The sequence below is a fragment of the Chlamydotis macqueenii genome, chromosome 1, assembly GCF_036417535.1.
Source record: "Chlamydotis macqueenii isolate bChlMac1 chromosome 1, bChlMac1.mat, whole genome shotgun sequence".
Taxonomy (NCBI): domain Eukaryota; kingdom Metazoa; phylum Chordata; class Aves; order Otidiformes; family Otididae; genus Chlamydotis; species Chlamydotis macqueenii.
The window spans coordinates 74,599,295-74,625,105 of record NC_141556.1 but is presented as its reverse complement, the minus strand read 5'-3'; the positions used below and the strand labels follow the sequence as shown (position 1 = coordinate 74,625,105).

The 25,811-nt window shown below is 38.4% G+C and overlaps 1 protein-coding gene across 4 annotated transcripts in view; it reads right to left on the bottom strand.

Moving 5' to 3' along the window:
• ABCC9 (ATP binding cassette subfamily C member 9) overlaps nucleotides 1–12,496 on the bottom strand; it is a 73,543-nt gene extending 61,047 nt beyond the window's left edge. The window contains exons 1-7 of one of the 4 annotated variants that reach the window (XM_086756786.1): nucleotides 12,396–12,496; nucleotides 6,184–6,258; nucleotides 4,466–4,631; nucleotides 3,089–3,230; nucleotides 2,599–2,720; nucleotides 1,704–1,870; nucleotides 754–996 (exon numbers count right to left, since the gene is read on the bottom strand). In XM_086756786.1, coding sequence (XP_086612912.1) covers nucleotides 754–996; nucleotides 1,704–1,870; nucleotides 2,599–2,720; nucleotides 3,089–3,230; nucleotides 4,466–4,610 — 819 coding nt within the window. In that variant the 5' untranslated portion in view covers nucleotides 4,611–4,631; nucleotides 6,184–6,258; nucleotides 12,396–12,496. Of the gene's footprint in view, nucleotides 1–753; nucleotides 997–1,703; nucleotides 1,871–2,598; nucleotides 2,721–3,088; nucleotides 3,231–4,465; nucleotides 4,632–6,183; nucleotides 6,259–10,975; nucleotides 10,992–12,395 lie in introns of those variants that run through there. The other 3 variants (XM_086756793.1, XM_086756802.1, XM_086756777.1) reach the window with 3 other exon arrangements.
• Between the last annotated feature and the right edge of the window lie 13,315 nt (nucleotides 12,497–25,811).

Sequence of the window (25,811 nt, the reverse complement as noted above, 5' to 3'; positions counted from 1 at the left end):
GGCCTCTGAACACCTGTATTCTCCCTGTTTGTGCTTGAGAATTGACATGTATGTACAAATCAGGGAGGCAGGTTGTCGAATCCTTCCTCCTTTCTGCGAAACAAAAATCATCCTTTTTCTTGGCAAAAAACACCAGTGTTAAGCACAAATTAAATGCCACAGTTTTTCCTAAATGCATCCAGAAGTTTCTCTGGGAACTCCTGCCCTGCCCAGTGAGTTTTCCCAGCCTTGGTTTTGTACTTGTACTGGGTCTGGCTGGGATAGAGTTAATTTTCTTTACAGCAGCCTGTATGGTGCTGTGTATTGGATTGATGACTAAAACACTGTTGATAAGACACCAGTGTTTTGGCCATTCTTGTTGTGTGGTTTTGGCTATTTCTCCTTCTGAAGAAAAAAGTGAAGATGAGTGTTTCCAGCTGAAACTATGGACAGAATGTCTTCTAGTTTAAAACGCTGTCATGAGTGTCTAAGATTTAAACAAAGCTTTCACTTTTAAAATGAAATCTATCAAGTGATCCGTCTGTTACAGTTTTAGTTTCCAGTTGCTCTCAATCTGGCAACTCTCCCTTGCTATAAATCCACTTAAAACCAAACAGTTACCACTGAATTGGAACATCCTAAGCCAAGTTTCACCTTGGAACAAACAGTCCTAACTTAAAAATTCCTAAAACTAGAGTTTCATAGAAGCACAAAAAATTTGAAGTGACACTATAGTTTCTACGGCCAAAGAGTGGCATGAACATCTTTGGTTACCTTTTGTTCCTCATATGCATCTTTGAGACAAACGTAATTTGTCAGTGCTCTCATTGCAATTGGAAGCTTTCCGATTGCCTTCAGGTCCACAGGCTTCTTGTGAGCAGATATAATAAGAGTATTCATCCACCAATAAGTCGCCTTGGAGAGCAAATTGACAAACGGCTGCAGAAACCTCACCCCCAGGTCCTGTAGATCCTCTGGTGGCTTTACTTTCTGAGGGTTCATGAAAAATACATACCTCTGGAGAGGAGAAAATAGACAGCATGTGCTCAGGAATTATGTTATTATGACAATTTTTAGTAAAAAATATGTATAATACAACTACGGTGTCAAATTTGCATTTAAAGGTAATTATACACTTAATTTAAATGTAAATTTGCATGTAAATAGGAGCATTTCCATTTTGACAGCAGAACTTGGCAAGAAATTGAGCAATATGGGATGTAGACAGAGCTCTGTAGCCTATCAGTGCTACCTATCTCTATCTGAACAACAACAAAAATTAATTCTTGTGATAGAATTATATTTTAAATGATCATGGGTAGGAACATATGCTAACTTAAACATTCACTACATATATAGTTTATCTGCATTATCATAGCATGTACTGTATAGAGCACATAAACACATACATATACCCTTACATGTACAAATATGCATGTATATCTATATTTATGTACCTGACATGTACAAATATGTATGAACTCTCTGTGTGTTTACATATACACAGGCACACATACATACCAAGTCCATGGAACACATCAAGGACATACACTTTAAAAAGATGCCAAGTCCCACTGATTTCTACAGAATTAACCGGACATGTACAGCTAATCTAAATTTCGGCCTAAACTTGACACAAGCCAGAGTTACCAGGAATAAAGACCCGTCTTCATCCCCAAGATACTGTTGATATCTTTTTAGATCCTGAGAAAGAAACCACATACCCTAACTCGGATGACATTGATCTCCACAGCCATCAGCAGCCCATAGAGAATGACCATAATTCCAGTGATGCAGAAACGCAGCTGAGAGAAAGGCACTCCGTCCTGGCAGTATCTGACAAGCTTGATTGTTTTGGTGACAAAAGCCATTATCCAGTAAAGAAAGAGAGCTGTAAAACAGGTGCACATGCATAATTAAAAAAAAAAATTAGCTATACCAGCACTGCAGAAGTTTTAGCTCTTTCAAACAGAAACATTCAATGGCTTAATTCAGTGCAAGCATGGTGATCCTCTATATCACCAGCCTGCAGGCTGGCACAGTGTGATGTTGGCCCAAGTCAAGAACTCAGGTTTGAGAGATTTGCTTTGCACTTTCTCTTCCCAGGTCACTATTTTCTTTCCCAGACCACCACCTTTCAAAGAGATGCACAATGGCGGGGCTCCACACAATTACAAAAGTCTTTTGAAGACAATCTGAAGGGGAACTTTGTTACTGAAATGAAGTAAAAGTCACTTAAATTTACAAATATCATATTGCCTCTTTGAAAAAAAAAGTGCATTGCAGGTAAGCTCATGTTGAATTGTTGAATTGTTGAATTATAGATAATCTGGGTCATGTACTTCTACGAAAATTATCCTGCAATATCTAGTCAAATTCTTCTGGCCACTTCCTGGCTGAGACAGATATTATGAATACTAGCAGTTTCTCAAAGGTAAACCTTCTTCCCTCCCCTTTGGAAAAAGGGAGAGGTGGCATTCATCATGGACTAAGTAATCTCAGAATCAACTCTCTTCTAATATTCTCATGCATTTCACCACCTTCTTCAATCTAAGCAAGCTGACTTTGGCTAAACTACTGGGTTTTGTAAGAGTACACACATATCAAACTTAAACTTACCCAACAGTAACTTTGGAAAGTTAGATGTTTCAATATTATGATAATAGACTATGGATACAGTGGCAGCCACAAATCCCATTATAGCTGGTAGAAAGAGATGCAGGTGGCGAGATTTCATTTGTCTGAAAATAAATAAGGTATAAATTAGTGAATTTGGTGTCTTTTTTCACCATTGTTATATTCCTAGGTGTTCCACTAACCTATTTAAGAGGACAAATATGACTTTCCTAGAGACAAAAATATTTTCTCCATGTGAAAGCTTTTATTTCTGTCAATATTTACTTGCTGTTATAGTTTGAGAGGAGAATAACAATGTGCTAAGAACAATTGTTTCACTTTCATCCCATTAAAATCTGGACAGTTCATGAAATGATTCCCCATCTTTTTTAAGTAAAAACTCCTTACGTGTTACTAGCCAGCCTGTCACACATTATCAGTATACATTAACAAATGTAATTAGCTTGGCTATCCACCAAAAAGTATCACTTACGTATCGGAAACTATGCCCTCTGCTATTTCACAGACATGTACAAACAGGAGGGTGAATGTCAGGATCCACCGCAGGTTGTGCCCAGGGAAGTGCAGCCAGGTATTGTGGTGAATCTGGACTTTTGAGCTTTGGCTTCCCCAGCCTGGGAAATAATAGTAACAAAAGAGGAAGGTTACCATACAGTCAGCCAGGGAGTGATCTGGTTATCAATTCCTGATTCTAATCCATAGGTCACACGACAATATATAGTCAACACAAAACCCATATAAGACTCTGGAGGTTGTTACTAACAACCTGACCTGGGAGTGTTTGAGTTGCCACGTAGCCCCTCATAATTTAGATTTGACCCTTTAGACAACATGACAACAGACTTCCCACAATTGCAATAAAAGACAAGAGGTCCCTGGCCAAGAACAAAGATGAGAAAATGAAAAGAAACACCTCAGAGTTTCACCGTCTCACAACAGGGGCTGACAGATCTCAACTGATGTCATCACCACGTCTTTCCCAGTTACAGACAAGAGTGGGCAAAGTTTCTAACTTATATAAAAGTTGCATCCTCCAATGAGGCCTCAAAGAGACCTCAAAGAGAATATTTATTTTTATTAATACTTATTGCTTTTTTGATGGTTATTCAAGTCTTTTTATCTCCTACGATCAGTTAGAATGTCGCTGTTTGCCAGCTCTGAAAAAGTACTAAATTGTATTTATTTCACCATTGCAAATAACTGGGATAAAAGGACAACCATAGAGAAAAAGTATCATTACAGTACTAGTTCAGATAGGGCTTTTTTACAAGAATACGTAAGTTAGAGCCACTCCACTGTCCTAAATCCTTCAAGAGAGATTTATCATTCTTATGGAAAAAGATTATCTCATTTGCTCTACTTCTGTTTACAAATGTTGACAAATGAAGGATTTATTCTCTTTTAGAAGTTTCCTACACTTATCCTAGCCTCAGATCCAAGTTGCACAGTTTAGATATTCTCTGAAATTCACATAACTTGAAGAGAATTCAGACCCACGGTCCTAAGTCTTCTAATATCTAATAATAGCTAAGGTTGCAAGTTGCCAATTTCAAATCTGAAGAAAACTTCTACAGAGAGAAGTTTCAAAGCATTTGGATCTGATTTCTCTAGTTCTCATCCATCTTTTCATGCTGCTTAGTTCAGATTTATATCTAAAATTCCCAACATTTCAAGTGAATTAGCTTTGGGTCCTCTGGGTCAAGCCATTCTGTCTCTTCTTTTTAAAAATTAGTAAATACAAAGCATCCAACCGTTTGCACCACAGGCCCCCAAGCACATATAAACATGACTGAGTATAAATACATGGTCACATGTTTGTAGGATTGCAGAGTTCCATGGAATAACTCACCAATGAACAAAATTGGGAAGGTGATAAATAGCAAGAAGACATGGGGAACCAGGTTGAGGGCATCCACAAAGCAGACATTTCGTAGGACACCAGCACTGATGTTATAGGCTGAAGCATTGTCGTTACCACAAAATGCAAGCCTCATAACTTCCAGAAGGTCTGACTGCTACAAAAAAGAGAGAATAGTTGACTAAGAAGACTGATAGCATTCCCTTTAGCTAAACACAAAATAAATAAAATAAAGTTATACAGAAGGAGCATACTGAACAATCTATAGAAAATAATTCAGTTGTATTTTGAAAATTCCTTTGGGCTCCATCAAGTATAAGCATATTTGAATGAAGGCTGTGTTTATATTAAATGCACTATTTATTATAAGTCCTATTTATTAAATACACTATGCTATGTCTTCTAGTGTTCATTATATGCACAAATGTTACACTGCAAATGCTTTATGAGAATATAGAGAAAGAACAAGGAAGTTTTGAAAAAGAATTGTTTCTGTTTCTCATAAGAAAACTCAAATGCACACAAGCTGACTCCTGTGTGTTACTGCTTCTTTGTTGAACCAACATTCTCTCTGCAACATCTCCATTTATACAATTTCTTGCACTACATTTCCAGTGAAAGCTCTGAACCTTTGATATTTGTGATTTGGCAGCTTTGCATTCACTGATATTTTGTATTTCTTCATTGTCCCAGAAAGACAATGGTCATATACACTAGTCATTACCGATAATTGCCAAACTCTTAATCAAAGTAGGTTATATTGAAGAGTACATAGGAAGTAAATCAGCATTTATGCTTGACCCTGCAAATTCTTAGGCATGTGCTTAGCCTCATCTAAGCAGTTCTCTGACTTCCATGACTTCTTGTGAGATTATCTTTGTACACCAAGATAAGTTCATGCGTTCGTGCTTGGAGAGTGCAAGCTATAGCATGACCAAGAGTTATGGCCAGCTTCTGGCTTTTATCAACCTATGCATCGTTTATTTATTCATTCTTCTTTAAAAGAAGATTTTAAAAGATAGCAACCAAAATGTTTCCTTGCTGGTTTGTTTGCCTGAGACTTATACACAGCAACATAGTGCTGTAGAATAGGTTGTGGAAACTCATTTGCTCGCATCTTTTTTGCCAAATTTTACATACTAAAATAGAAAGAATATCTTTAACTCAGAAAAGTATATGTATACTTTGGTGAATGCATCTTTCCGCAACAACATTGGCATTAAAGAGTTTTGCAGAATCAGAACAATACAGACATGCAAAAAAAATGCATGAACACAGTTTAAAAAAAGTTTCATGAAAGCAGAGAAAAATGCTTTCCTTCTTTCCTCAAACAGTTCATGTTAGTTTTTTGAGCCTAGTTTTTAAACAAGGTAAGCATAACAAGGTAAGCATAAACTCCTCAAGTATTCCCTTAGTAAGAACAGAAACCTATAGATCTTCAAAAGAACAGAGAGTTCAAAGAGGCACTTTGAGCCTCTGCTAAACCCTCTTTTTGCTCTTAACTAACTTTTTGCTGGATCTGAAAAGCATAATCCATATTGAAATACATCAGTGAAATTTGTAAAGAAGGTTCACTGAAAAGAATGTGATAAATGCAGTCCTTTCTCCAAACATATCAGCACTTTCTGGTCTGAGATTTGCCAGAAGTTAAGCATAACTCAGAGTCATATGCTGGACCACATCCTGCAAGAATGCATGCATGTACTTACTGTGGTGCAAAAGCTGACAGGCAACTCACTCAATCTTCAGTAGCACACAGTTTGATGGAGAGTTTGGCCCATTCTCTATAATGAATAGAGTGATATGACCACTATCATTCTATCTTTTTATTTTAATATAAAAATACATTCACAATTGCATATGACTAATAACACAAAATAAATAGTATGTTAATATGAATTCTGTCTGAACAGATTGAGGAGTTATTAGCAAAACAAATGTGGAACTTTTAAAAAAACTACACAAAGATCACTTGGTTTTAATCTGTAAAAGCTTGACATGTCCTTTAAGAGAAACATAATGGAAATTATAATCTCTTGAAAATCAAAGTGTTATTTCCTCATTTTTATTGAAGGTCAGAAGTCCAAGGGAGTTCTGCTGGGAATTTTCCTCCCTTTCCCACAAAGAGGACTCTTTTCCGAGATAGTGTAAGATGCTATTATGGTCTAGTGGTTGGATTGGTACTGAAAGGCAGGAGGATCCTGGGTTCAAATGAGCACTGAATCATTGACTTCCAGTGTAGCTTTTGGCTTCTAGTCAAAAATAAATCTGGGAGAAAGGATTAAAAACATGTCCAAGAGAAGCTAAGGGAACTGCTGGTTTTTTTCCACTTTTCTGGAAGAGAAATGGAATATAGGCAGTAGATGTTCCTGTGGAAGAAAGGACTATTAACTGCACGGCGAGCGCTATCTGCTAGCTAGGATCTGCCATCAGTTTGTAGAGTTTTCATATTACACCTCAAACAACAGTCCCTAAAATCTCTCAAGAAAGATTTGTCTTTCAAGAATCACATCTGCATCTTCACAAGCATCTGTGCTGTGCCTCGTTTTGTGATGGAGTATGTCCAATAACACAGTCCTAAACCCAATTCTCCTTTGCATGTTGGCAGGGCTGAGGAAAGAATCTCATCCTATTGTTGATACTGATGTATAGAGACACTGCTTCTCATACTGATGATGATTTTCAAGAGTAGGTATAAGCAGTCTATTCACTATACTTTTGATACAGGTTTGTTTCAAAAAAGAGGTAGGATTTTATTGTTGTCTCTTAAAATTAGAGAGAAAATCAAACAGTCTAGGTTAATTGGGTTGTAAAAAAAACCTCAGAAAATAAAAAAGATTGCATTGCCAATGAAATGAAATAGGGTAATTGACAATAAATTCCCAAGTTTTTAAATCACAAAACACCTCATCATTGATCAGCACATGCAGGGACCATGTTAATCAAATCTTCACAGGCTCAAAATCTATCAAAACATTCTGACCAGTGCCATGATGCTGTGTTGACCAAGTGCAGTTTATGATTTGAGTACAGTATGGCACTGGTAGGGAATAGAAGATATAAGAACTGTAGAAACATTAATAGTCCAGTCATTCTTCTTTCCTTCCTTCCTCCCTCCCTTCCTTTCTTCCATCCATTTGTCCATGAACACTGTGCTAGAAATGAGCTATGATTGGAAGGGGAGGACTCATCTTCTGCATCTGTTGATGTATGCCAACTTTCATAGACACTTTCCAGTAGTTTACATAGACAGGCTGCTAGTTGTTCTCTATATCTCCAAGAGTGGCGTATGAAAACACGTTGCAGACCTTGCTCTGTTTTTTGGAAAACTTACATACACAGGAGGTTCTGGAGATGTACTGATGCACAGGCCCATCACCCCAGGCATAAAGCTTGTCATGTATTTTCTACTTTTTTGCTGAAGTTTCACAGATAGTGGAAACAGATTTGATGAAATTTTACTGACATGTAAGGGAGGGCATTTTGCATTTACAGTAAATGCGAGCGAGACTCCCATTTGGTTCAAAGCTGAAATTAGCCATTACTTTCTGCTGCATCAGGGCATGCCTCCAGAAGCTCATTTTCATTGGCCTCCAGGTCTAGCAAGCTCTGTTCATTTCCAAAGAAGGACCAAAAGAAAAGCCCCTAAGGCAGAAGAACAAGTCCTTGATTTCTCTGGACAGTATGGGGCATTTTACAACAATACTTGTGCAGCTCCACCAAAGTTAACAGGAGTTGGACCATGGCAGGTTTCCAGATGCAATTGCTCATCCAACAGTGTAACCTTCAGCCTTCTTCAAAGGAAAATTTGACTATCTAACAGCAAAATTTCTTACGCCCACACTCAGATCCACACTCAGATCCTATGCTTGCAAAGTTCAATGTAGCTACAAATGAACACATTCGTAGGGCTGCAAACAGTGCAAGTAATATGTTCAAAAGATTGAGATTAATTTCAGAGTCTGAGTTGCATTTTTAAACAGAATTTCAGTATTGGGAGTTAAGGCTAAAGAAATTATTAATAATTCTAAAAATTTTAAAGAGTTTTATAAGGCCTCAGCTATACTGACTTTTAATAAGTCTCAGTTTCGAAAACTTCTGCTCAAAAAATTGAGGCTGCAAATGAAGACACTTTGGAAGATCTTGACTACAGATAACCAATGAGAGGCAGAGTGAAAAAGCTGTATTCCCTCCTATTCTGCAATACCATAAGATTTCATTTAATGAAATTAAAATGTAAAATGGAAGAACATCAAATCTAGAAAAAAACATGAAGAATTGTAGTTGTGGCTACTGTTGTAACTCACCAAAAACTGCAGTTGGATTTAGAAAGGAAGATGGAACACTTTTATGACTGATCACTGAGCAAATTTGGATCCCTTAATAATAGTTACACTATTCTTCCATTGGCTTTAACTCTTCTAGTAAGCCAATGCTGGGCTTCAGTCAAAAGCTGAGCATTTTGCAAGTATGTAACTAAATACACTAAAGACTTTTTATATGTTTCTCAAGCACCAGTTATTGATCATTACCAAAGACAGAATGCTGGCCACACCAAACAACAGTCTGCTCCTGTAATGAATAGCCGTGCTGAAGATCTTTGAATTAGCTGTAAGCAAGTCAGAGTAGAGAGCTGACTCCAGGTTTCCCACAGCATAGCCAAAGGTGATTTTCTCCCCACCAAAGATGAGACAGACCTTTCAGGCCACAGTAAGCATGCAGGGAGAGATCAAAGAGGAAAAACTGGGCTGCAGAGCCACACAGAAGGAGAGTTGAAGAGACTTCTGTTGTTAAGTGATAGAAGAGACAAAAGCAGTGATTGCAACTCAGAAGGTTATCACATCCCCTAGCAGCAGCTGCCCTCCTACACCTGCCAAGACCCCTTTCTTGGTAACACCGGCAGCAGCACAAAGCTGGGCTTCCTGGAACTGTACATAGGTGAATTAAGCAGCAAAGCCAGGTGCTTTTGTCATCCCCAGCAATTTGCTGCTCCAGGCAGCTGCCTGCTTTGCTGTAGGCAACACAGTCTAGTGGAGAGCCACGCAAATATTAGTTCAGTCTCAGAATTAATGGTCTGATATCACCACAGATAAGAAGCCCTGCTCACAGCAGCCTTGGGATTGGTGCTGAGCAGCTGCCATACTTCAATTCCGAAGTTAGCTCATTCGGGACTAGCTCACAGTCCCACGAGCCACAGGGCATAACAGCAGAGAAATATCCATTAGTTTCTCAGCAAATCTTTATCTATACGGAAGCGATATTCACTGGAAAGCAAAAGCCTCCTCTTCTCTTATGGACTGCCAAGACCTTTTCTCTATACTCATGTTCAGTTTGGAATCTTTGGAGGTGAAGGCTTCTTTACAGGCAGATGGCTTTGTCTAGTCTGCAAAAAGTGGGAGCAGTCCAACTGCCACATTAGAACAATAAAATGCATACCCCAAACACAATATTGAGGAGAGAACAGACGAAAGGGTAGCTAGTTGTTCTGAAATTTGCTGGTCATCTGAAGTTATTGACCGGTATTTCTCATCAGGTAGTGGCAACCTTTCAGAATAACTCTCGGGATCCTCATATATTCATTTAAGAAGACAACGTTATTCATAGTCATTACAAAAAAAAAAGACTTTCCCAGAGATAATTTCCATTTCTGTTGAGTATAGTAGGGCACCAAATTATGCTGGGGTGATTACACCAAAGTGAGCACATCACAATGCATTTGCTTCACTACTAATTATAGCAGGAATGTTATACATTTTAATAATGTTGCCAAGTATAATAATGTTGGCAAGCATATTAGGTTCACCTTTGATGAGCAGTCAGCTACAAGCTAAAGCAATGAGCAAAACAGAGGAGGGAAATGGAAAGAACAATTGGGAGGACGGGCCATGATGGTGTCAGTGAAAGGCAAGTTTCATCTCTCGTTTACATCATTGGGGAATCTGATTCCCTGTTGGTTTACTTTAATGAGGATGTGAACTATCTGAACAGCAGTTCACCCTGCAATGAAATAGCTAAAAAAACTTACGTCCTTTAAGCATTTAAAATTTCATGCTAAAATCCCCATCACCAGCAAGTTGAGACTTTCTGGTTTTGGGCTAAGGTGTACAGACATAGTCATAATATAATAAACAGAAAACTACAAATGGGATTCAGGAATAAATATTCACTGTGAAGAAGAAAAAGGGTTGGAGAAGAAATAAATTAGGATAAAATTGTAAACATGAATATGATGTAGCATTGAAGCTAAACACTGACAACTCTCATTTTAACAAGCATAAATAGGGATTCTCAGGGCACTGAGTCAGTTCCTGAGATACATTTTCCCCCAGAAATTGTGAAGAAGACAATGGGAAAAAGGTATATAATTTAAATTTCTATAAAAATTACAAGAACTTCCTCACCAAGTGCAAAACTGTAATAATTCTAATTAAAGACATTTAAATTAACTTAGGTCTTTTAAAGTGGACTTAAAAGTCCTTACAGTCAAGAGTTTCATCTTACCTGAATTATCATTCTGTTCAGCATGCTCTGCAAGATACTTATGACTATAAAGAAAAGAGTATAAATACACTCCTGAGGTGGACCTTGTCTGAGGGAAATAAGAATATTTGGAAAAAAAAATTATTTCAGTAGTTCTGTTTTAATATCTGTAGATATTTTTAAAAATATCTAAATTAATAGCTTCCTAATTAAAATATATCCACTTACAGAGCATACTTGGGTCTTAGTTCAGATTTTCTTTTTTTTTTTTTGGTCTTACATATAATGTGCATTATACGCCTATATATGCATATATACATATATATATATAGACATATGTGTATGCATAGAGATGCAGGATGGAGAAAGTACTCAGAGTTTTACAAAAGTAATTAGTTCTTATCTTCTGAATAATTAAGTTATTACAAAAGCAAGAATTTCTCTTTCCTTCTTGAATTTCACAGAGAAAATTTTAACTAAGGACAAATTATGAATGTATAGGTTTGGATAAGTACAACGGAAAGCCTAACTCCGAGTTTTGCCACACATTTTAGGCTAGTGCTCTGAGTCTTTTTCCTTTCTAGGCATCAAACTACCAGTTTGTTCTTCTTAGCTTCCTAAAAGCACTGGACCTGACGCAATCTATAGCCTATGCATTATTTGCAAAGAGTTCTGCTAAGGCAATGGCAAAAAGTGCTGCCCCTTTAAAATCTATTTTATCAAAAACAATCCTGTACAAAATATCATTTTCCTTTTTATTCCTATTTCAGCTGTGACCACCTATTCTAGACAGATCTCACTTCCCTGCTAAGCACTGTCCCTTACCTTGGGCCTTAAGGTGATGCATTACCTCTGATACTTGTCAGCGTTCGCGTCGCTAACTGCCATATACCAGCAGCCTAATTAAAATGCTGCTGAAGTCAATGCAAAGAATCTCATTGACTTTGGTAGGGTTTTGGATCAGGCTCCAAATACAGAGAAAAATCACAGCAGCAGTGGTGCTAAACAGGCTTCTGGCACTGAAAAGCATTTCACGCAAACATCTGCAGTGGTCTCACACACATCAAATACATTGCTTTTTTCTTTTTTTGGTAAGCTTCTTAACATAATCCGATTTCCAACATCAGCGTGCAACACTGCCTGCTGCAAAACCTTCGACTTCACATGCCAAGACAGGACAGTTTAAAAAAAGAAACATAACCCTATGAACGGCAGCAAAGAAAACATCAGCAGGAGGGGACGGTAAAAGCTGAGAATGCCTGTGAATGGAAAAGGAAAAGGAAAAAGAGATTGGAGTTGTAATCCCAGGAAAGAACGAGGAGCAGCCCTGTCCCACAGATATAAAGGGAAGGAGGAGGAGGTGGTTAGTGGGAGATAATGGGGGAGGGTCACCGCATGCCCCGTTTGGTTGCTGATTGTTAGATCGAACTCTGTAGCTTACCTTTGTAAACACAAAAACAAAATACCAACCCAAATTGTCACTCGGTTGTGCTATGTGATCAATATCATCCTGATGGTAGGATTTTCCTCCACTTACTGAAGCCGCTTCAAGCCCTGGAGTGGATTATTTTTAGGCTAGTGATGGGAAGATCAGCTGCTGCCTCCTATCGAGTTTCCAAAGCGCACAGACTCTTCTTGTCTTTCTCAGACACCGAAGGGGGCAGGAAACTGGGAAGAGACAGGCAAGCAAAAAGCACCAATTTTTCACCTCCTGAAGCTACAGTCCCCTGGGATTTCTTCTGCTTGCTTTTATTTTCATTTTTCCCTTGCTGGAGTAGTAAGATTCCAAGAGACTGCATTAGAGCGCACAGACTATTATCAGACGGTTTTTCCGAAGTGATTGATTTAGACAAGGCAGTCTAACTTTTGGCAGGCTTGGGGAGCTTCAGCTTTTGAATTCTTTTGAATTAATCTTGGATAATTTGAATTTGACAACATAATTTTGCACGTCTTCTATTATCTCGAGTAGAAAATAGAAGTCTACTCTGATATTTTACTTTATCCTAGATCCCTGCAGACTCTTCTACTTACAATACAGACCAAATCACACTTTTTAATGACACATATCTCTTTCTTTTTAAACAAATTTTTAAAAACTTGAAATAAAGTTCAAAATCAATTTGATGCTCATACCAGGAACATGGTTTTCAACACAATAGCTCTAATTTAGCGGGGATAATATTTTTTTTCTGCAAAATGTATTGTATATATTTACTTAGAGAGAAAGAAGTCCCACAAGAGCCTATATGCAGTCAGTTGGTTTGTTTGCTCATTATCTTTCAGTGCCATTGAACCGAAATACATCAAGGTTCAGATTTTCCATCATGATAGTTTGCTTGAGCCCTACAGCTCGAGGCCATGAATAGCAAAGATCCAGAACCTGATGGTGCATCACAGGACACACAGTAGCGCAGGGTGGTTTTGAGCACAGTTCAGTCATCAGGTACCAGAGCTGGAGGCCCTTCGGACAGAACTTGCTTAGACCTTCCGGAATCCAGGGGTTGCATCTTGATCACTAGAGAGCAAATGGTTTCCAATGGATTGCGGTCAAAGATGTTTTCATGCCATGAAAGGGATTACAGTGAGCTCTGAGCTGAGAATGTAGTTGGATGGCTGAGGCCAAACACTGGCAGGACTCATCAAAATCTCAGCAAACCTAGCCTGTTCCTTTTTCTCTGACATTTCATACCTTATGATTGTAGGGACAAGAAAGCAGAAACCTCAGCTCTAGAGAAAATCAGCGCCTTTTGTTATCTCCCATTGCCTTGAAACATCAACACAGCACTACACTGAGCAACTGAAACAGTCTTCAAAAGTCCTCCACAGCACTTGAAATGTCTTATTTGCATTTAATTGTTGTGCTTTTCCCCGTTCCCTTTTATCTATTAAAGCTCAATGCTTTAGAAAAAAGTTTGTGGATTGAAAGCTTCTGAGTTCTGCTATATATCTGTGTTTCATTAAAGAAGATAAAATAAAATATTTAACCCATGTAATCATCATCTAAAATTGCACTGTCATGTGATGTTTCTGGAAATATGTATAATTTCAGACAGAAGTGAGTAGTATTGATGGTCCCAATTTTCTTTACCAAAACGTGAAAATGTAGTTCATTGCCATTCAGCTCTGTAAACTCTAGCGAATTGTTTAAATGGGAAGGAAAAAAAAGAAGGTAAAAAAGGCAAAATGAACACGGAAGCAACTAGGATCTTTCATTTTTCTGTTTCTAAATGAAGTTCTTCCATTCCTCTGCATGGCAAGCTAAAATGTTGTGAAATGCAATTTTAAAAGGATTAAGAAAAACAAAAAGCTCTAAAATGTCAGAACACATTCTGCTCTGATCTGAAACGATTTTTTGTATCTGGGCTTTTAGATTTGCCAGAGGAGAAAAAAAAAAAATTTAAAAAAAAACAATAATGGGGCTTCAAAATGTTTCAGGGTCTGTTTGGACCTTAGAGGTGTATGGAGAAAACCACGGGCCAATTCTCAAACACCCCCCTGTACAGTATTTCACCCGTTTTCCCACGCTAGCCCCCAGCAGACCAGTGTCCTGTCATGGACACCCCCCCAAGCCAGAGCCACTTTGGGTGCACGCTGAGGCATCAGCGCTGCAGAGCCAAACCAGGCACCAGCACCGGTGGCCCCTGGGCCGCAGGCAGCTGCTGGGGGGTGATGCTTGGCCCGGCTCCCTCCTCGGGCGGGTGGCCCCACCTGCCCCAGGCCTGGGGGAGCAGGCGTAGGTGACCAGGGTGGACAGGCAGCTGAAAGGCAGAAGCTGCTTTACCTGATGGCTTTGGGAGGCTAAAAAGCAAAACAGTCGAAGCAGATCTTAACAAAACCCCTGAGTTTTGGCTCCTGGCTTCGAGGCAGGCAAAATCCACAGCCCAGCTGGCAGTGGCTTCCACGCTGTTGGAGGCTTCCATCAGCTTGACCGGCTAAACCCAAAGGAACCTGAATGGTGGAGGAATAGAGGGAATGGGAAATAGTTTTAATAATTTAGGACTTGACAATGTGAGGAAAATGACTTGACAGCCCAGCACGCTTGAATTGTCTCGGTTTATTTAACTCACTAACGTGAAAGGCAGGCTGTCTGTACTCTGGGCAGTGTTCACATAACAAACTACTCCAATTTCAGCTGACAACAGCTCTCTACCATTTTCCATGTTGCGGAGTAGTTCACAGGTCTCCCTCCAAGTGTATTTTATGGCACACAAACACTAGCAATCAAGTCACTGGACTGTAACGAGCTACCCCTCATCAGCCAAATTCAGGTAGCTGCATGCAGCCTTCTAGGCTCTCCCATTTATTTGGTGAAGAGCTGAAATCACCATCATTTCACCCACGCGTCCAGGTTATTTTGTTTGAACTGCTGACACTAAAGTAGCTGTTTTGGAGAAAACTTCTCACGGATATTTTGCTGAGCAAGTGGAGATAAATTCCTTGACTTATTTTAAAGCTATGTATATCGTTTACACCAGGACTTCATGCTAATATAGCAATATGTATCAAATGTTCAGAGTAAATTATATGTTATGGTCTATCAAGTCTTTATTTTACTTCTAAATTTATCACAGTGACAGTGCTGTGTCAGAAATCAACATGCCATCATATAAAAAGATCAGATTGACACAGCTTCAAGATTAATTTTATCTGTGCTTACAATTCTCTTTAAAAAAAAAAAAGGAAAGGTTTGCTGTATTTTTTTTAATTACATATTGGTCATTTTATCTAAAAAAATATATACCAAGAAAATGTTAACGAGGTAGCAAAGACTCTATTTTCTATTTTAATTTTTTAATGTAATGGAAAATGCAGCCTAGTCTTTGAATAACTTCTCTGTCCCTTTTAAATATTTATTGTGAATAAGCTTGGAGGGGGGAAGAAGTAGAAGCTTAGTATTATTTGAAATAGTTTCCACAGCTTTTTTAAAAGTTATTATTCCTGGTTTCCATGGGGGAAACTGTTGTGGAAAATATATACAGCAAAAGTTCAACAGAGCAACCTAAGTAGAGAAGCACTCTATATGGAGAAATACAAGAAAACCCCAGACCTCAGAATGCATCACTATAAAAGGTATATAAAGCCACAGAACTTGAACAGGGATTTACAAACCTTCTGATCTGTGATGGACAACTGTGTGTAAGTGGCGCAATGCTGGAGTCAGATGCACCAAACGCAGTGCTGCAAGTGGTCTTGGTAGCTCTTAATCTTGCCTGAATCTGTGTGCAAAGTGGCAGTTTAGATGCTACACACAATATAACTTTTCAGATCTCCAGTTTTATTTGTTCCATTTGATGAAAGTTTTTTAAAAAAAAATCAGTCACACTGGCAACAAAATACATATGGTTTGTATTACACTCTGTAGTACACCCCACAAAATCTGAGAGCTGTTCTTTTAATATTGCAGGGCTTTTCGAGGCTGTCAAGAACAATGTAAGAATTCCAAGTCCTCTAAGCATACAGAAGTTTCATCTTAAATATCGTAAAGTGGACTTTTCGTACTACAATTTAAATTCTACCAAACCCTTAGATGCACTTGTGTTATGAACGACTATGACATTGTGGATTTTGTGTACGTACCTGTGTGTGTGGAGCTGGAAGAACAGGTTTTTTTTCTGTTTTGTTTTCACCTGTGCTGTATTGAACTTGTGTCCTCTAGGCTGACACTGGGCAATTCAGGCTATTTGTGTGCATCGCCCAGAAAATCTTCACTTATTTCTAAACCAGCAAACCTATTAGTCAGATTTTATCCTCTCTGCAAACAAGACAGGACTAAACTACAAACAGGTTCATTTTCTCCCACTGAACTTGACAAAGCACCTGCATCGTTTAGTCTCATTTACAAATTTTGACTTTTAGATCCATAGTAGCCAGAATCAAAAATACATCTAGGTGTCTAATTTCAGTGTAAATGCCTGAAAGGGGAGTTTGATACTGAACACAGAACTCGCCTGACCCAGGATATTTGGTTGGCAGATATTTGGTTGCTTATGTTTCTGCTAGTTGCCTAGACTCCCTGTACAGCATTTGGAGAGAAAGGTAAATTTTCAGACGACAATTCTTTTCATCCTGAAAGAGGTATATAAGATAGTGAGGACTCATTCACCTCTGCGGAATATGTGACTATACATATGACTATCTCATCCCATGGAGGAGAGAGTTTATATGATTGCTATAGGTTCAAGTAATTCTCACACAGGTAGAATTAGGGAAGTGGACTCCTGCTGCTATGCTACATTTGAAAATGAACCTAAATCACTGGAACATTTTTTCAAATTTATCCTGTTTCTTTCTTTTCTTTTTCTTTGAGGTATCGAAATGAATTTTCAGCCTGGGATATTTTTGCATGTATCTACTTTATTGTGTACAGCAAGATAATATGATAAAAGGGTAATAGTCATGACAAACATCTTGTATAAGTCATCCCGATCATTTTTACTAGACCTGGTAGAACCCACACAATCCTTCTCACACATCCCTTACCATCTCTGACTGTAATTTCAGAAGATGTCATACGTGAGCACTGCTATGATCTATGCTGGCATAAATGCATGGTGTAAGGAAAGAATAAATCTCTTTTATAGGAAAAGAAAAAATTAATTTGCCCTGAAATCTGACATCCACGGTATACAACATACAGCATTTTTTTTGTTTGTGTCCATATATAACACATTCTCCAAAAAGCCACTACCATAACAGGATGCATTAAATCCTTAAGAAGATCCATATCTTCTTTTTCAGGCAAGATATGTAGTGCAGTTGCTTTGTTTTTCAAAAAAACATTCAACAGCAAAGTGTCCCACATCTGCCTTTTATCTAAATTCTCATACTCCAGTCTCTGAAGTTGCCTATCTCAAAGCTGGAAGCTTGTTAACAAAGCCTGTGCTCAGGTTTCTGGGTACAAAACAGACCATCTATTAAAATTCACTTGCATCAAAAAGACAAACCTCAAATATATTTAAAATCAGTGTGGTCATGCTTTATGTTGTATTTCAGTTAATGATATATGTCATCTGAGTAATTTAACTACTGCATTATAAGGGTAGTAATTGAAGTTTTAATATGCACTGCTCTGTTCTTTGTGCTATTAACTACCCCTGTATTTAGTCGGTATTGAATGTTCTGGATCTCTGATCTTTTCTTATTCTCTTCTTGCTGATGTCATCTGTGACCCTTGCTGGAAATCAGGAAAGGGTAAGGTAAGTCTAAAGTCCATGTTACAGCACACAGAACTTTTTAAATCCCATGCTTACATGGATTAAAATGTGGAATAGAAGTTAGTGAAAAGGATTAAGATTAATTTGAAATAACTCTACTTCTTTACAGTAGGACATGTCAATGGCACAGCAGTGGAAGGCAATGTCTTAGCAGAAGATACAAATGCCTATTAATGAAAACAAATTAAAACTTTCAAAATTATCCAGCAACCAGCACACTGCAGAATCATTATGGTACAAGGAATGGTGTGCCCCCAGACTCTTCCAAAACACTTCCTGAAGCTCCTTGGTAGGATAAACCTAAGACACTTCTGTAATACTTCATCACAAGCCTGTGATAGCAGTCTGACAGCACGGTCAAAGAGTTCATATAAGTAAAGAAAAAAAGTGGGATAAATTGTTACAACACAACTTGGTCCAGTTCCAAGACAGCAACAAGATAATACCATATGGTATAAAATGATAGAAAATAAAACAGTCTTTGGGATTAAAATAGCAGTTCCTGTAGAACAGTAGTAGAAAAACACCACCCTGAAGTGTGTAATGCTTCAAGGCAGACTCTTGGCAGACAATATAGGATTTATTAATATGACTTCAGGGAGATTTACATAATACTTGCTGTAATAAAGCAAATTGTCTGAGAAATGTAAAAGGGAATTAAACAGGCTTTCATCAGTGTTCATCCTCTGGTTTACATCTTGTCCTTGTAGCAGTCATGGGCTTGATAGGGAGCACTATCTCATTTCAAGTGGACCAACGGATTCTTTCGTAACTTTGCACATGAAATGCTGACATGCTGAGGCAATCTGGAGATCATCGAACAAATACGACCGGAATCACTGCAGCCAAATTTTCAGTTTGTGAATTGGTTTCTAAGTTGACTGCACATGATCCTGCATTCAGCTATTCTGATGAACTAATTTATCCCTCCTCCCAGTTATCTCAGGGATATGAAGAACACGCTAGTATATGTGTGAGTGTGTGTGTTAATGTATTAAGTACTATATTGCTTATCATTCCACCGGCAATTAAAAATGAACCCCATCTATAGAACTCACATCCAAATCTGGTCTGTAGACGTATCATCATCCAGCAGATGTTTCAAACTAAAGGGTGTTTTTTTATCTACAGTGAGATTCTCTGCACCAACTTGCAGCAAGTGACTGCTAGATGCAGCTGAGGGATGTCTGAGAGGAGTAGAATAGAACCAGTTTTAGATTTGAAACATAAGGCAACAGCTGCTAGTGATAAGAATCGTATGCACATGACACGCTATGCCTGAACAGAGAATGATATCTTCAGGAGGTAAAACTCTCATTTCCCTCTTCAGAAAATCCTACATGGAAATCTGAGTTCATGAAACTGGAATGCAATATGTCCAATACACATTTCATACATTGTATTGTGTCCTGAGCATCTGACGTGTATGTGAACTCTTTTATCTAGAATGAAAAATACCCAAACTCACTTTATCTGTTGCTATGGCAATATCATGTTGTTGGAAAAAGTAGCTAATGATACTCTGATTTGTGTTGTTCCACAGAACAGAGAAAGAAACTGTGAGAAAAAGTGAGGGAAAGAGAAAGGAGATGCTTTAGAGGATGTCTCCAGGAACATTTGTGTCTTTGAGGAAAAATACAGCTGCACATCCTTCTTACTTTCATTGAGCAGACCCTCTTGTAAGACAAGGTGGTTTCATTTGAACTGGATATTTGGCTAAAGTAAGTCAAAAGGTGTGATCCAAAGAAAAAAGACAGAGGAATCTGGCTGCTTTCAGGAATGATGAAGAAGAGCAGGTCCATTCTTGAACAATCATGTTCAGAAGCTTCTCAGATTGTTATGCTGCCTAATCCTTACCACTCAGCCCAGGTAACTAGTGTTAACTAAGCTGGTTTAACACCAGCTGATAGGAAATCCATGACCAGTAAAGTTGGTTGGAATTTTGCTTTGAGAAGCTTTTGTCTTACCCATTTAAAAAAAAAAAAGTTTAAAGTATTTTTGTAACGTTTTTACTTTTGACTTACAAAAATATAGTCTTTTTTTCTTATTTTCTATCTTTTCCTCCCTCTTTTACTGCCCCTCTCTTTTTAGTATCAAAATAGAGCAAGAAGTTTGAAAATCTTTTTTCTGGCATTTTGAGAGTGCTTAGTATCTCATATTTGTTGAGACAAAAATTATGATAATATTGTGAAAAGTCTTATGCATGAAAAATTATCTTTCTGATTCCTATGATATTTGTTTAAGCATTTTCAAAATGCAAAATGCTAACTTTAGGCCCCATACTTTGAAAATCTTAACTTACCTTCTTAAGAACCAGTGCTAACACTGTTAACTGCATTCCCACTGAAGCTGGGAGCACATGCAGTTTCCTGACACCCCTGAGAATCAAATTTTCTGAGGACTTTTCCAGAGCTAAAAAGAGAGAGAGAGATTAATTGAAGTAAAAGAAGATGGGAAATCTATGGGATGACATAGTTAATTACCGCACTAACACATTTTGTTATGTCTGGGGGAACCAAATAAAATGGGATCCTGATAAATAAAACAAGCTGAAATACTATTTTATAATATATAATATTCCCACTACACTTACCACAGTTTCTGGACATGCTTTGAACAGTGGAAAATAAGATTCTTGTTAAGAAACCTTTCTCTCCTGCAAATACACATTTCAGCTTTCACCATTAAAATTTACAAAACTTGTAACAATAGCAAAATACTTTCCTTATCAAAACATTCTGTGTTTCATTATCAGGTATCACCAATAAAAGTGTTCAATTCAGCATCCATCATGTTATGTAGACATCTACAACAACATTCCCCTTTAGTCCTTTTGAAGCAAGTACTGAGGTTGGTGGAATCTCAGAAGCTGAAATATTATGTTCATTCAATAAATAAAATACAAAAGCACTAACAGTTTCAAATTTATAAACTTTACCTTGCACAGACAGAAGCTGACAAAGTCTTCCAAGGAAAGTGAGTTTGCCTACTCGCAGTGTACCTTCCTGCAAGTTCTCTGTACCTTCCTGCAAGCTCTCTAGCATGTAACTTAAAAATTATATTGCTGGCATCATAAAATAACCTCCTTTTCATACATACTTTGAAGCATTCAACACTGGTACTGAAACAAAAAGTACCAGTACTCAGGCAACTTCCATCTTTGCATGGTGCTGTGGAAGAAAGGAGAGTGATACAGAGGAAAGTTCCTCCTCCCTATCAACAGTTCTTGCGATCGGACCAATAGCTGTCAATCCTTCTGAGCTCTAAGAAACACATCAATGAAGACAAATAGTTCTTGGCTTGAGCTAATAGAGTACTCGATTAGGGAAAATGGGAAGACAGGAGAAAAATTAGCCTGCAATGATATTTACATGAGCAATTTAGCCTGAAGACAAAGATGGTTGGGTTGACAAAACAGTTGGATGGTTGTAGTCAGTGTGGCTGTGGTCAGCACCAAGAGGTGCTCTGGCTCCAGAATGGTATCCCCTTGCAGCTATCTGTGCACTTTCTGCCTGAGCACAACTGATCCAGCCTAAGAAAAATACTTATTTCCACGTCAAAGATATATTTTTAGGTAGTTGTCACAGTTAGCAACAGCTAAAGGAGATGTAATGCATTTCAAATACTATAACAAGTAAGAGATCTAATTGGCACCATTCACTGGACAGGTCCTTGCAAGTGCTGTATTGTCAACAGTTACTAACATTTTCCAGGAGTCCTTGCCTTAGAGACAAGGCACAAGAGTGATGTCTGATTTGCCTTAGACTTCCCAGGAAAGCTGGTTCCGGCACTTGAACAGAGATCTTTGTTTCAGATCACTAAGAACAAACAATTGTGAATCTCCTAAATTGTTTTAAGATATGGTATACAACACATGGCATATAATACATGCAAGTTGTAGACCAGATAGTTGAAAGCAGACCACTGTGTAGTACTGAAAGGTACTGATTTAAAAGATCAGCTCTGGACCAGGTTTGGAATATGATTTGAGGTTACATGGTAGGATAGATTGAGGTTTTAGTCCCATATTACCAAACCGTCCTGAACTGTTTTCACAGATATCTTATTGAAAAATGACAAAAAACTTGCAAAAGCAAGGGTAGGGGTATAAGATGGAAGACAATAAGATGACTAGATAATGTCTGTCTCTATATAGTAAAGGTTTCTATGTCCAACTCTTTTCCAAGGTATAGCAAAGAAAAAGTCCAGAGTACATCAGTCAGCTAACGTCCCTTTAGTCACCTCTTGGTCATAATTGTCAGTCATCTCAGCTACCTGTTTCCCCTTGGGAGGCATTTCAATCAAAATTGCATGATTTAAGCTGATCACTACAAATCAGAATTAAATTGCTGGTTTTATAAAAAAAATTCTATAAAATCATTTTATATTCCAGATATTTTGAATGTTCTGCATCTTCAGGAACAAAATAAAATAGTTCTTTACTCCACAATAAGCATAGTACTACTTTCGGGGAGGGTTAATGAAAAATAAACATTTATCACAAATATTCTAAGGCTGCATGTCTCTACAAATATGTACTCAATGACTTGCCTTCCCAGTAGCAATTATGAGTGAAACGTGGTTCATGCGCTTGTATGGGTAGTCCAAAACCATTTGCAAATTGATTAGTTTGAGTGTGAGAACCATCTTTCAAAAATTTCCATTGTAGTGAAATGGGAAGATTGTATGTGCAGACCTGAGATCTGTAATACTCTCAGCAGCTGCGTGGAGGCAAGTGACCCTATGGAAATGTGACACAAAATATCTCTGGGTCTGAGAAGACAGCTAAGCACGGGGGCACGAGAGCAACGAGAACTTTCTGACTCCATCGGCTGTTGTGCAAGGAATGGGGAGTGGGAAGTGGATGGTCTTATAGCGTGAATTACAAAGGTGGTATCACGAGACCCTGATCTCACCTGATTTTTTGTACAGTCTTCTGCGATTCACATGCTCATAGAGAAATTATTAAGAGGACTATTTATCCGACCCCGCAACATTACGTTCAGGCTGTGCATGTGCTTTCTATCCAGGGCTTGCTCCATGGGTCATCAGCCAGCAATGAGACTGGAAACAGGAACCAGTCCAAACAACAACACTTTACTGTACTTGTTTCCCATCCAGCTTGAGGCCTAGACAGAGGGGGGGTGTTTACATTGAAAGGATGAGGAACAACATGCGTGCATAAGGGATTCATTTCACTTAAAGGGAAACTACCACCTGCCCTACACCTGTAAGTCTTGCTCTGTGAAGAATAGGAATTCCAACTCAACATAACAGTAAAAGAAGAAAAGAATATAGTAATTAGAAACTGCAAGTGGTAATAGCGTAACGGCATCTGCACAAGCTATTTCATGTGCAATAACCATAGACAACTGGAAATCTGTCTACGGTAAAAATAGCTGGTGATTTTACTGAGTTCTCCACGGATGCATTTCGACCATTGTTAGAGTAAAAAGGGTAATTTAAGCGGAGTTCCTACTCCACCTCTGACGATGATTTTCTCAGTTGATTATTTCTTGCTTCTGTATCTCACGGTGTTAAGGCAGCTCTAATAGTGGCACTAGATAGCACTGTTCCCACCAGCTGCCAAAATGACATGCGAACACGACTTCGGGTTGCTAATTCTGAGTTTACGCAGGGTTATATCACAGGAGTAGTTTCAGAAGACACAGCAGACTGTGAGCTGTACGAATCTATAATTACATTTATTTCTCGAGACAGAGGAAGGTATAAATAGAAGGTACAAACAAAGCAAGCTCTGTTCTGATTAGGCCACAACTTCAAATTGTGGATTTCTCTTCTACTGAGAAGCAATATGGAAAGCCTTACACTCGGCAGACCAAAACCATTAGCAGCAGTTGGGGATGTTCAGTGTCAGGCAAAAAGGAGGCACTATATACACATTCCTGTGCTTCAAGTGAAAGAATTTGCTAACGTGTAAAATAAACATAAACATTTTGACATATATTGTGGGCAAACGGCGGCAGCAGATTGAGGATGTTTATGGACTCAGGCAGATAAACTATTTAATGACCCAGCGCACAGATAAAATGAGCGAGCTGGCTGCTAAAGCTGCAGACATTTGTAACATAAAAATATTAATAGTGTTATGAACAGAGTATGAACGGAAACATATGTGTGTGAAAGCACCAGATGAGACAGCAGAACAAGGGGTAAAAGAATAGCCTGTACCGATAATAAAGAACACCATTCCCTTGACACTGTTCCCAGAACATTGTTCTCAGCAGTAAAATTGAGTAATGTGATGTTTAGGTCAAACCCAAAAGGCCTGCACTCAAGCCCACAAGGCCCACGCTCTAAGGCCACAGGACAAGATGACTTGTCAGAAGAAGATGCTGCAGCCTCACAACAGGAGGATGGTAACAAGGCCTCAGCATATGACATACAGCATTTCTTTTCCCACTGGCCTGGTGGAAAAATAGACATACATTTCAAACAAGCAAGAAAAAATGGGCAAAACCAGCAACTTTGCCTAAGATTTATGAAGGCTGAAGCAAGCAAGAGCTTGAAACACAGGACTGCCCTATAACAAACATTGATTCCTAAAGGGTATCAAAGATCTGTCAAAAAAGTTCATTGTTGTCAATCAAGAAGAACTCCAGAGAAATTATGAACACATGACAGACAGTGTCCTTTGCTAGGTTGCACACAAGCGATCTTTGCCAGGGAGACACGTGTAGGTGCTTGCAACTGTGATATGGGACTGAGTGAGTGAAACATTTGAGGGAATGTTAGTGCATAACTTCAACTTACGTAGAGACTTTGTAAATAGATAAGACATTATCTTTTTCTAAGAGCTAGCAGTAGGTTTTGTCATTATGAACTTTCCTTTTTAAAAAAAATATATATACTCCCATGTCCCTTGACTCCTTCACCTCTTTTAACTCCTCTCTATTGTAATCTTCTCTGACATTTGTGTGTGATAGTGGGTTTGGGGTTCTTTGGTTCTTCTATTTTCTTTGTTAGATTGTCTTCCTTGCAAATCATAATTTTAATAAAATAAAAAGAAAATGAGATGGAGAGGACTTAAAGAGATCGTTTAGGTCACCCAGTGGTACCCAGAATAAATCCTAACGCTGTGTCAGTGTCAGCTGCCAATGAGGGAGACGTCACATCTTCCCTAAGCAACGCAGGAATAACTGTCCTTCCAATTACCATTTCTAATAGCTGGCCTGAATATCCTATGATGTAACTCAAGCTTGTAAGTTCTTGTCCTAAGCACACGGATAAGACAAAGATTTTTTTTTCTTGGAGCAATCTTTTCCCCTCTCAGTTTCTTCTCTTGATTAAAGAGCTCCATTTCCCTCAACATTTGTTCACAGTTTCAGCCTAAGAAGGAAAACCAGGCAGGATTTTTGGTCCTTTGCTTTACCAGGTGGCAACAACTGTCTCATATTTTTGGGGTTCAGCTAGCCTCCCATAGGCTAGTTGATGGAGGGAAGAGGTAAGAAAAAAAAAAAACAATCAAGGTTACAAAGGTCTTTTCAAGTCCGAACTAGGGGAAAATTCCTTTCTGCTTCCACATCTGGCTAAAAGCTTAACCTTGTCCACATAATCAGGACACACTAACCTGGCATCTGAAAAAGCTGAGCGTCATGGGATAACTAGTACCCTAAAACTCA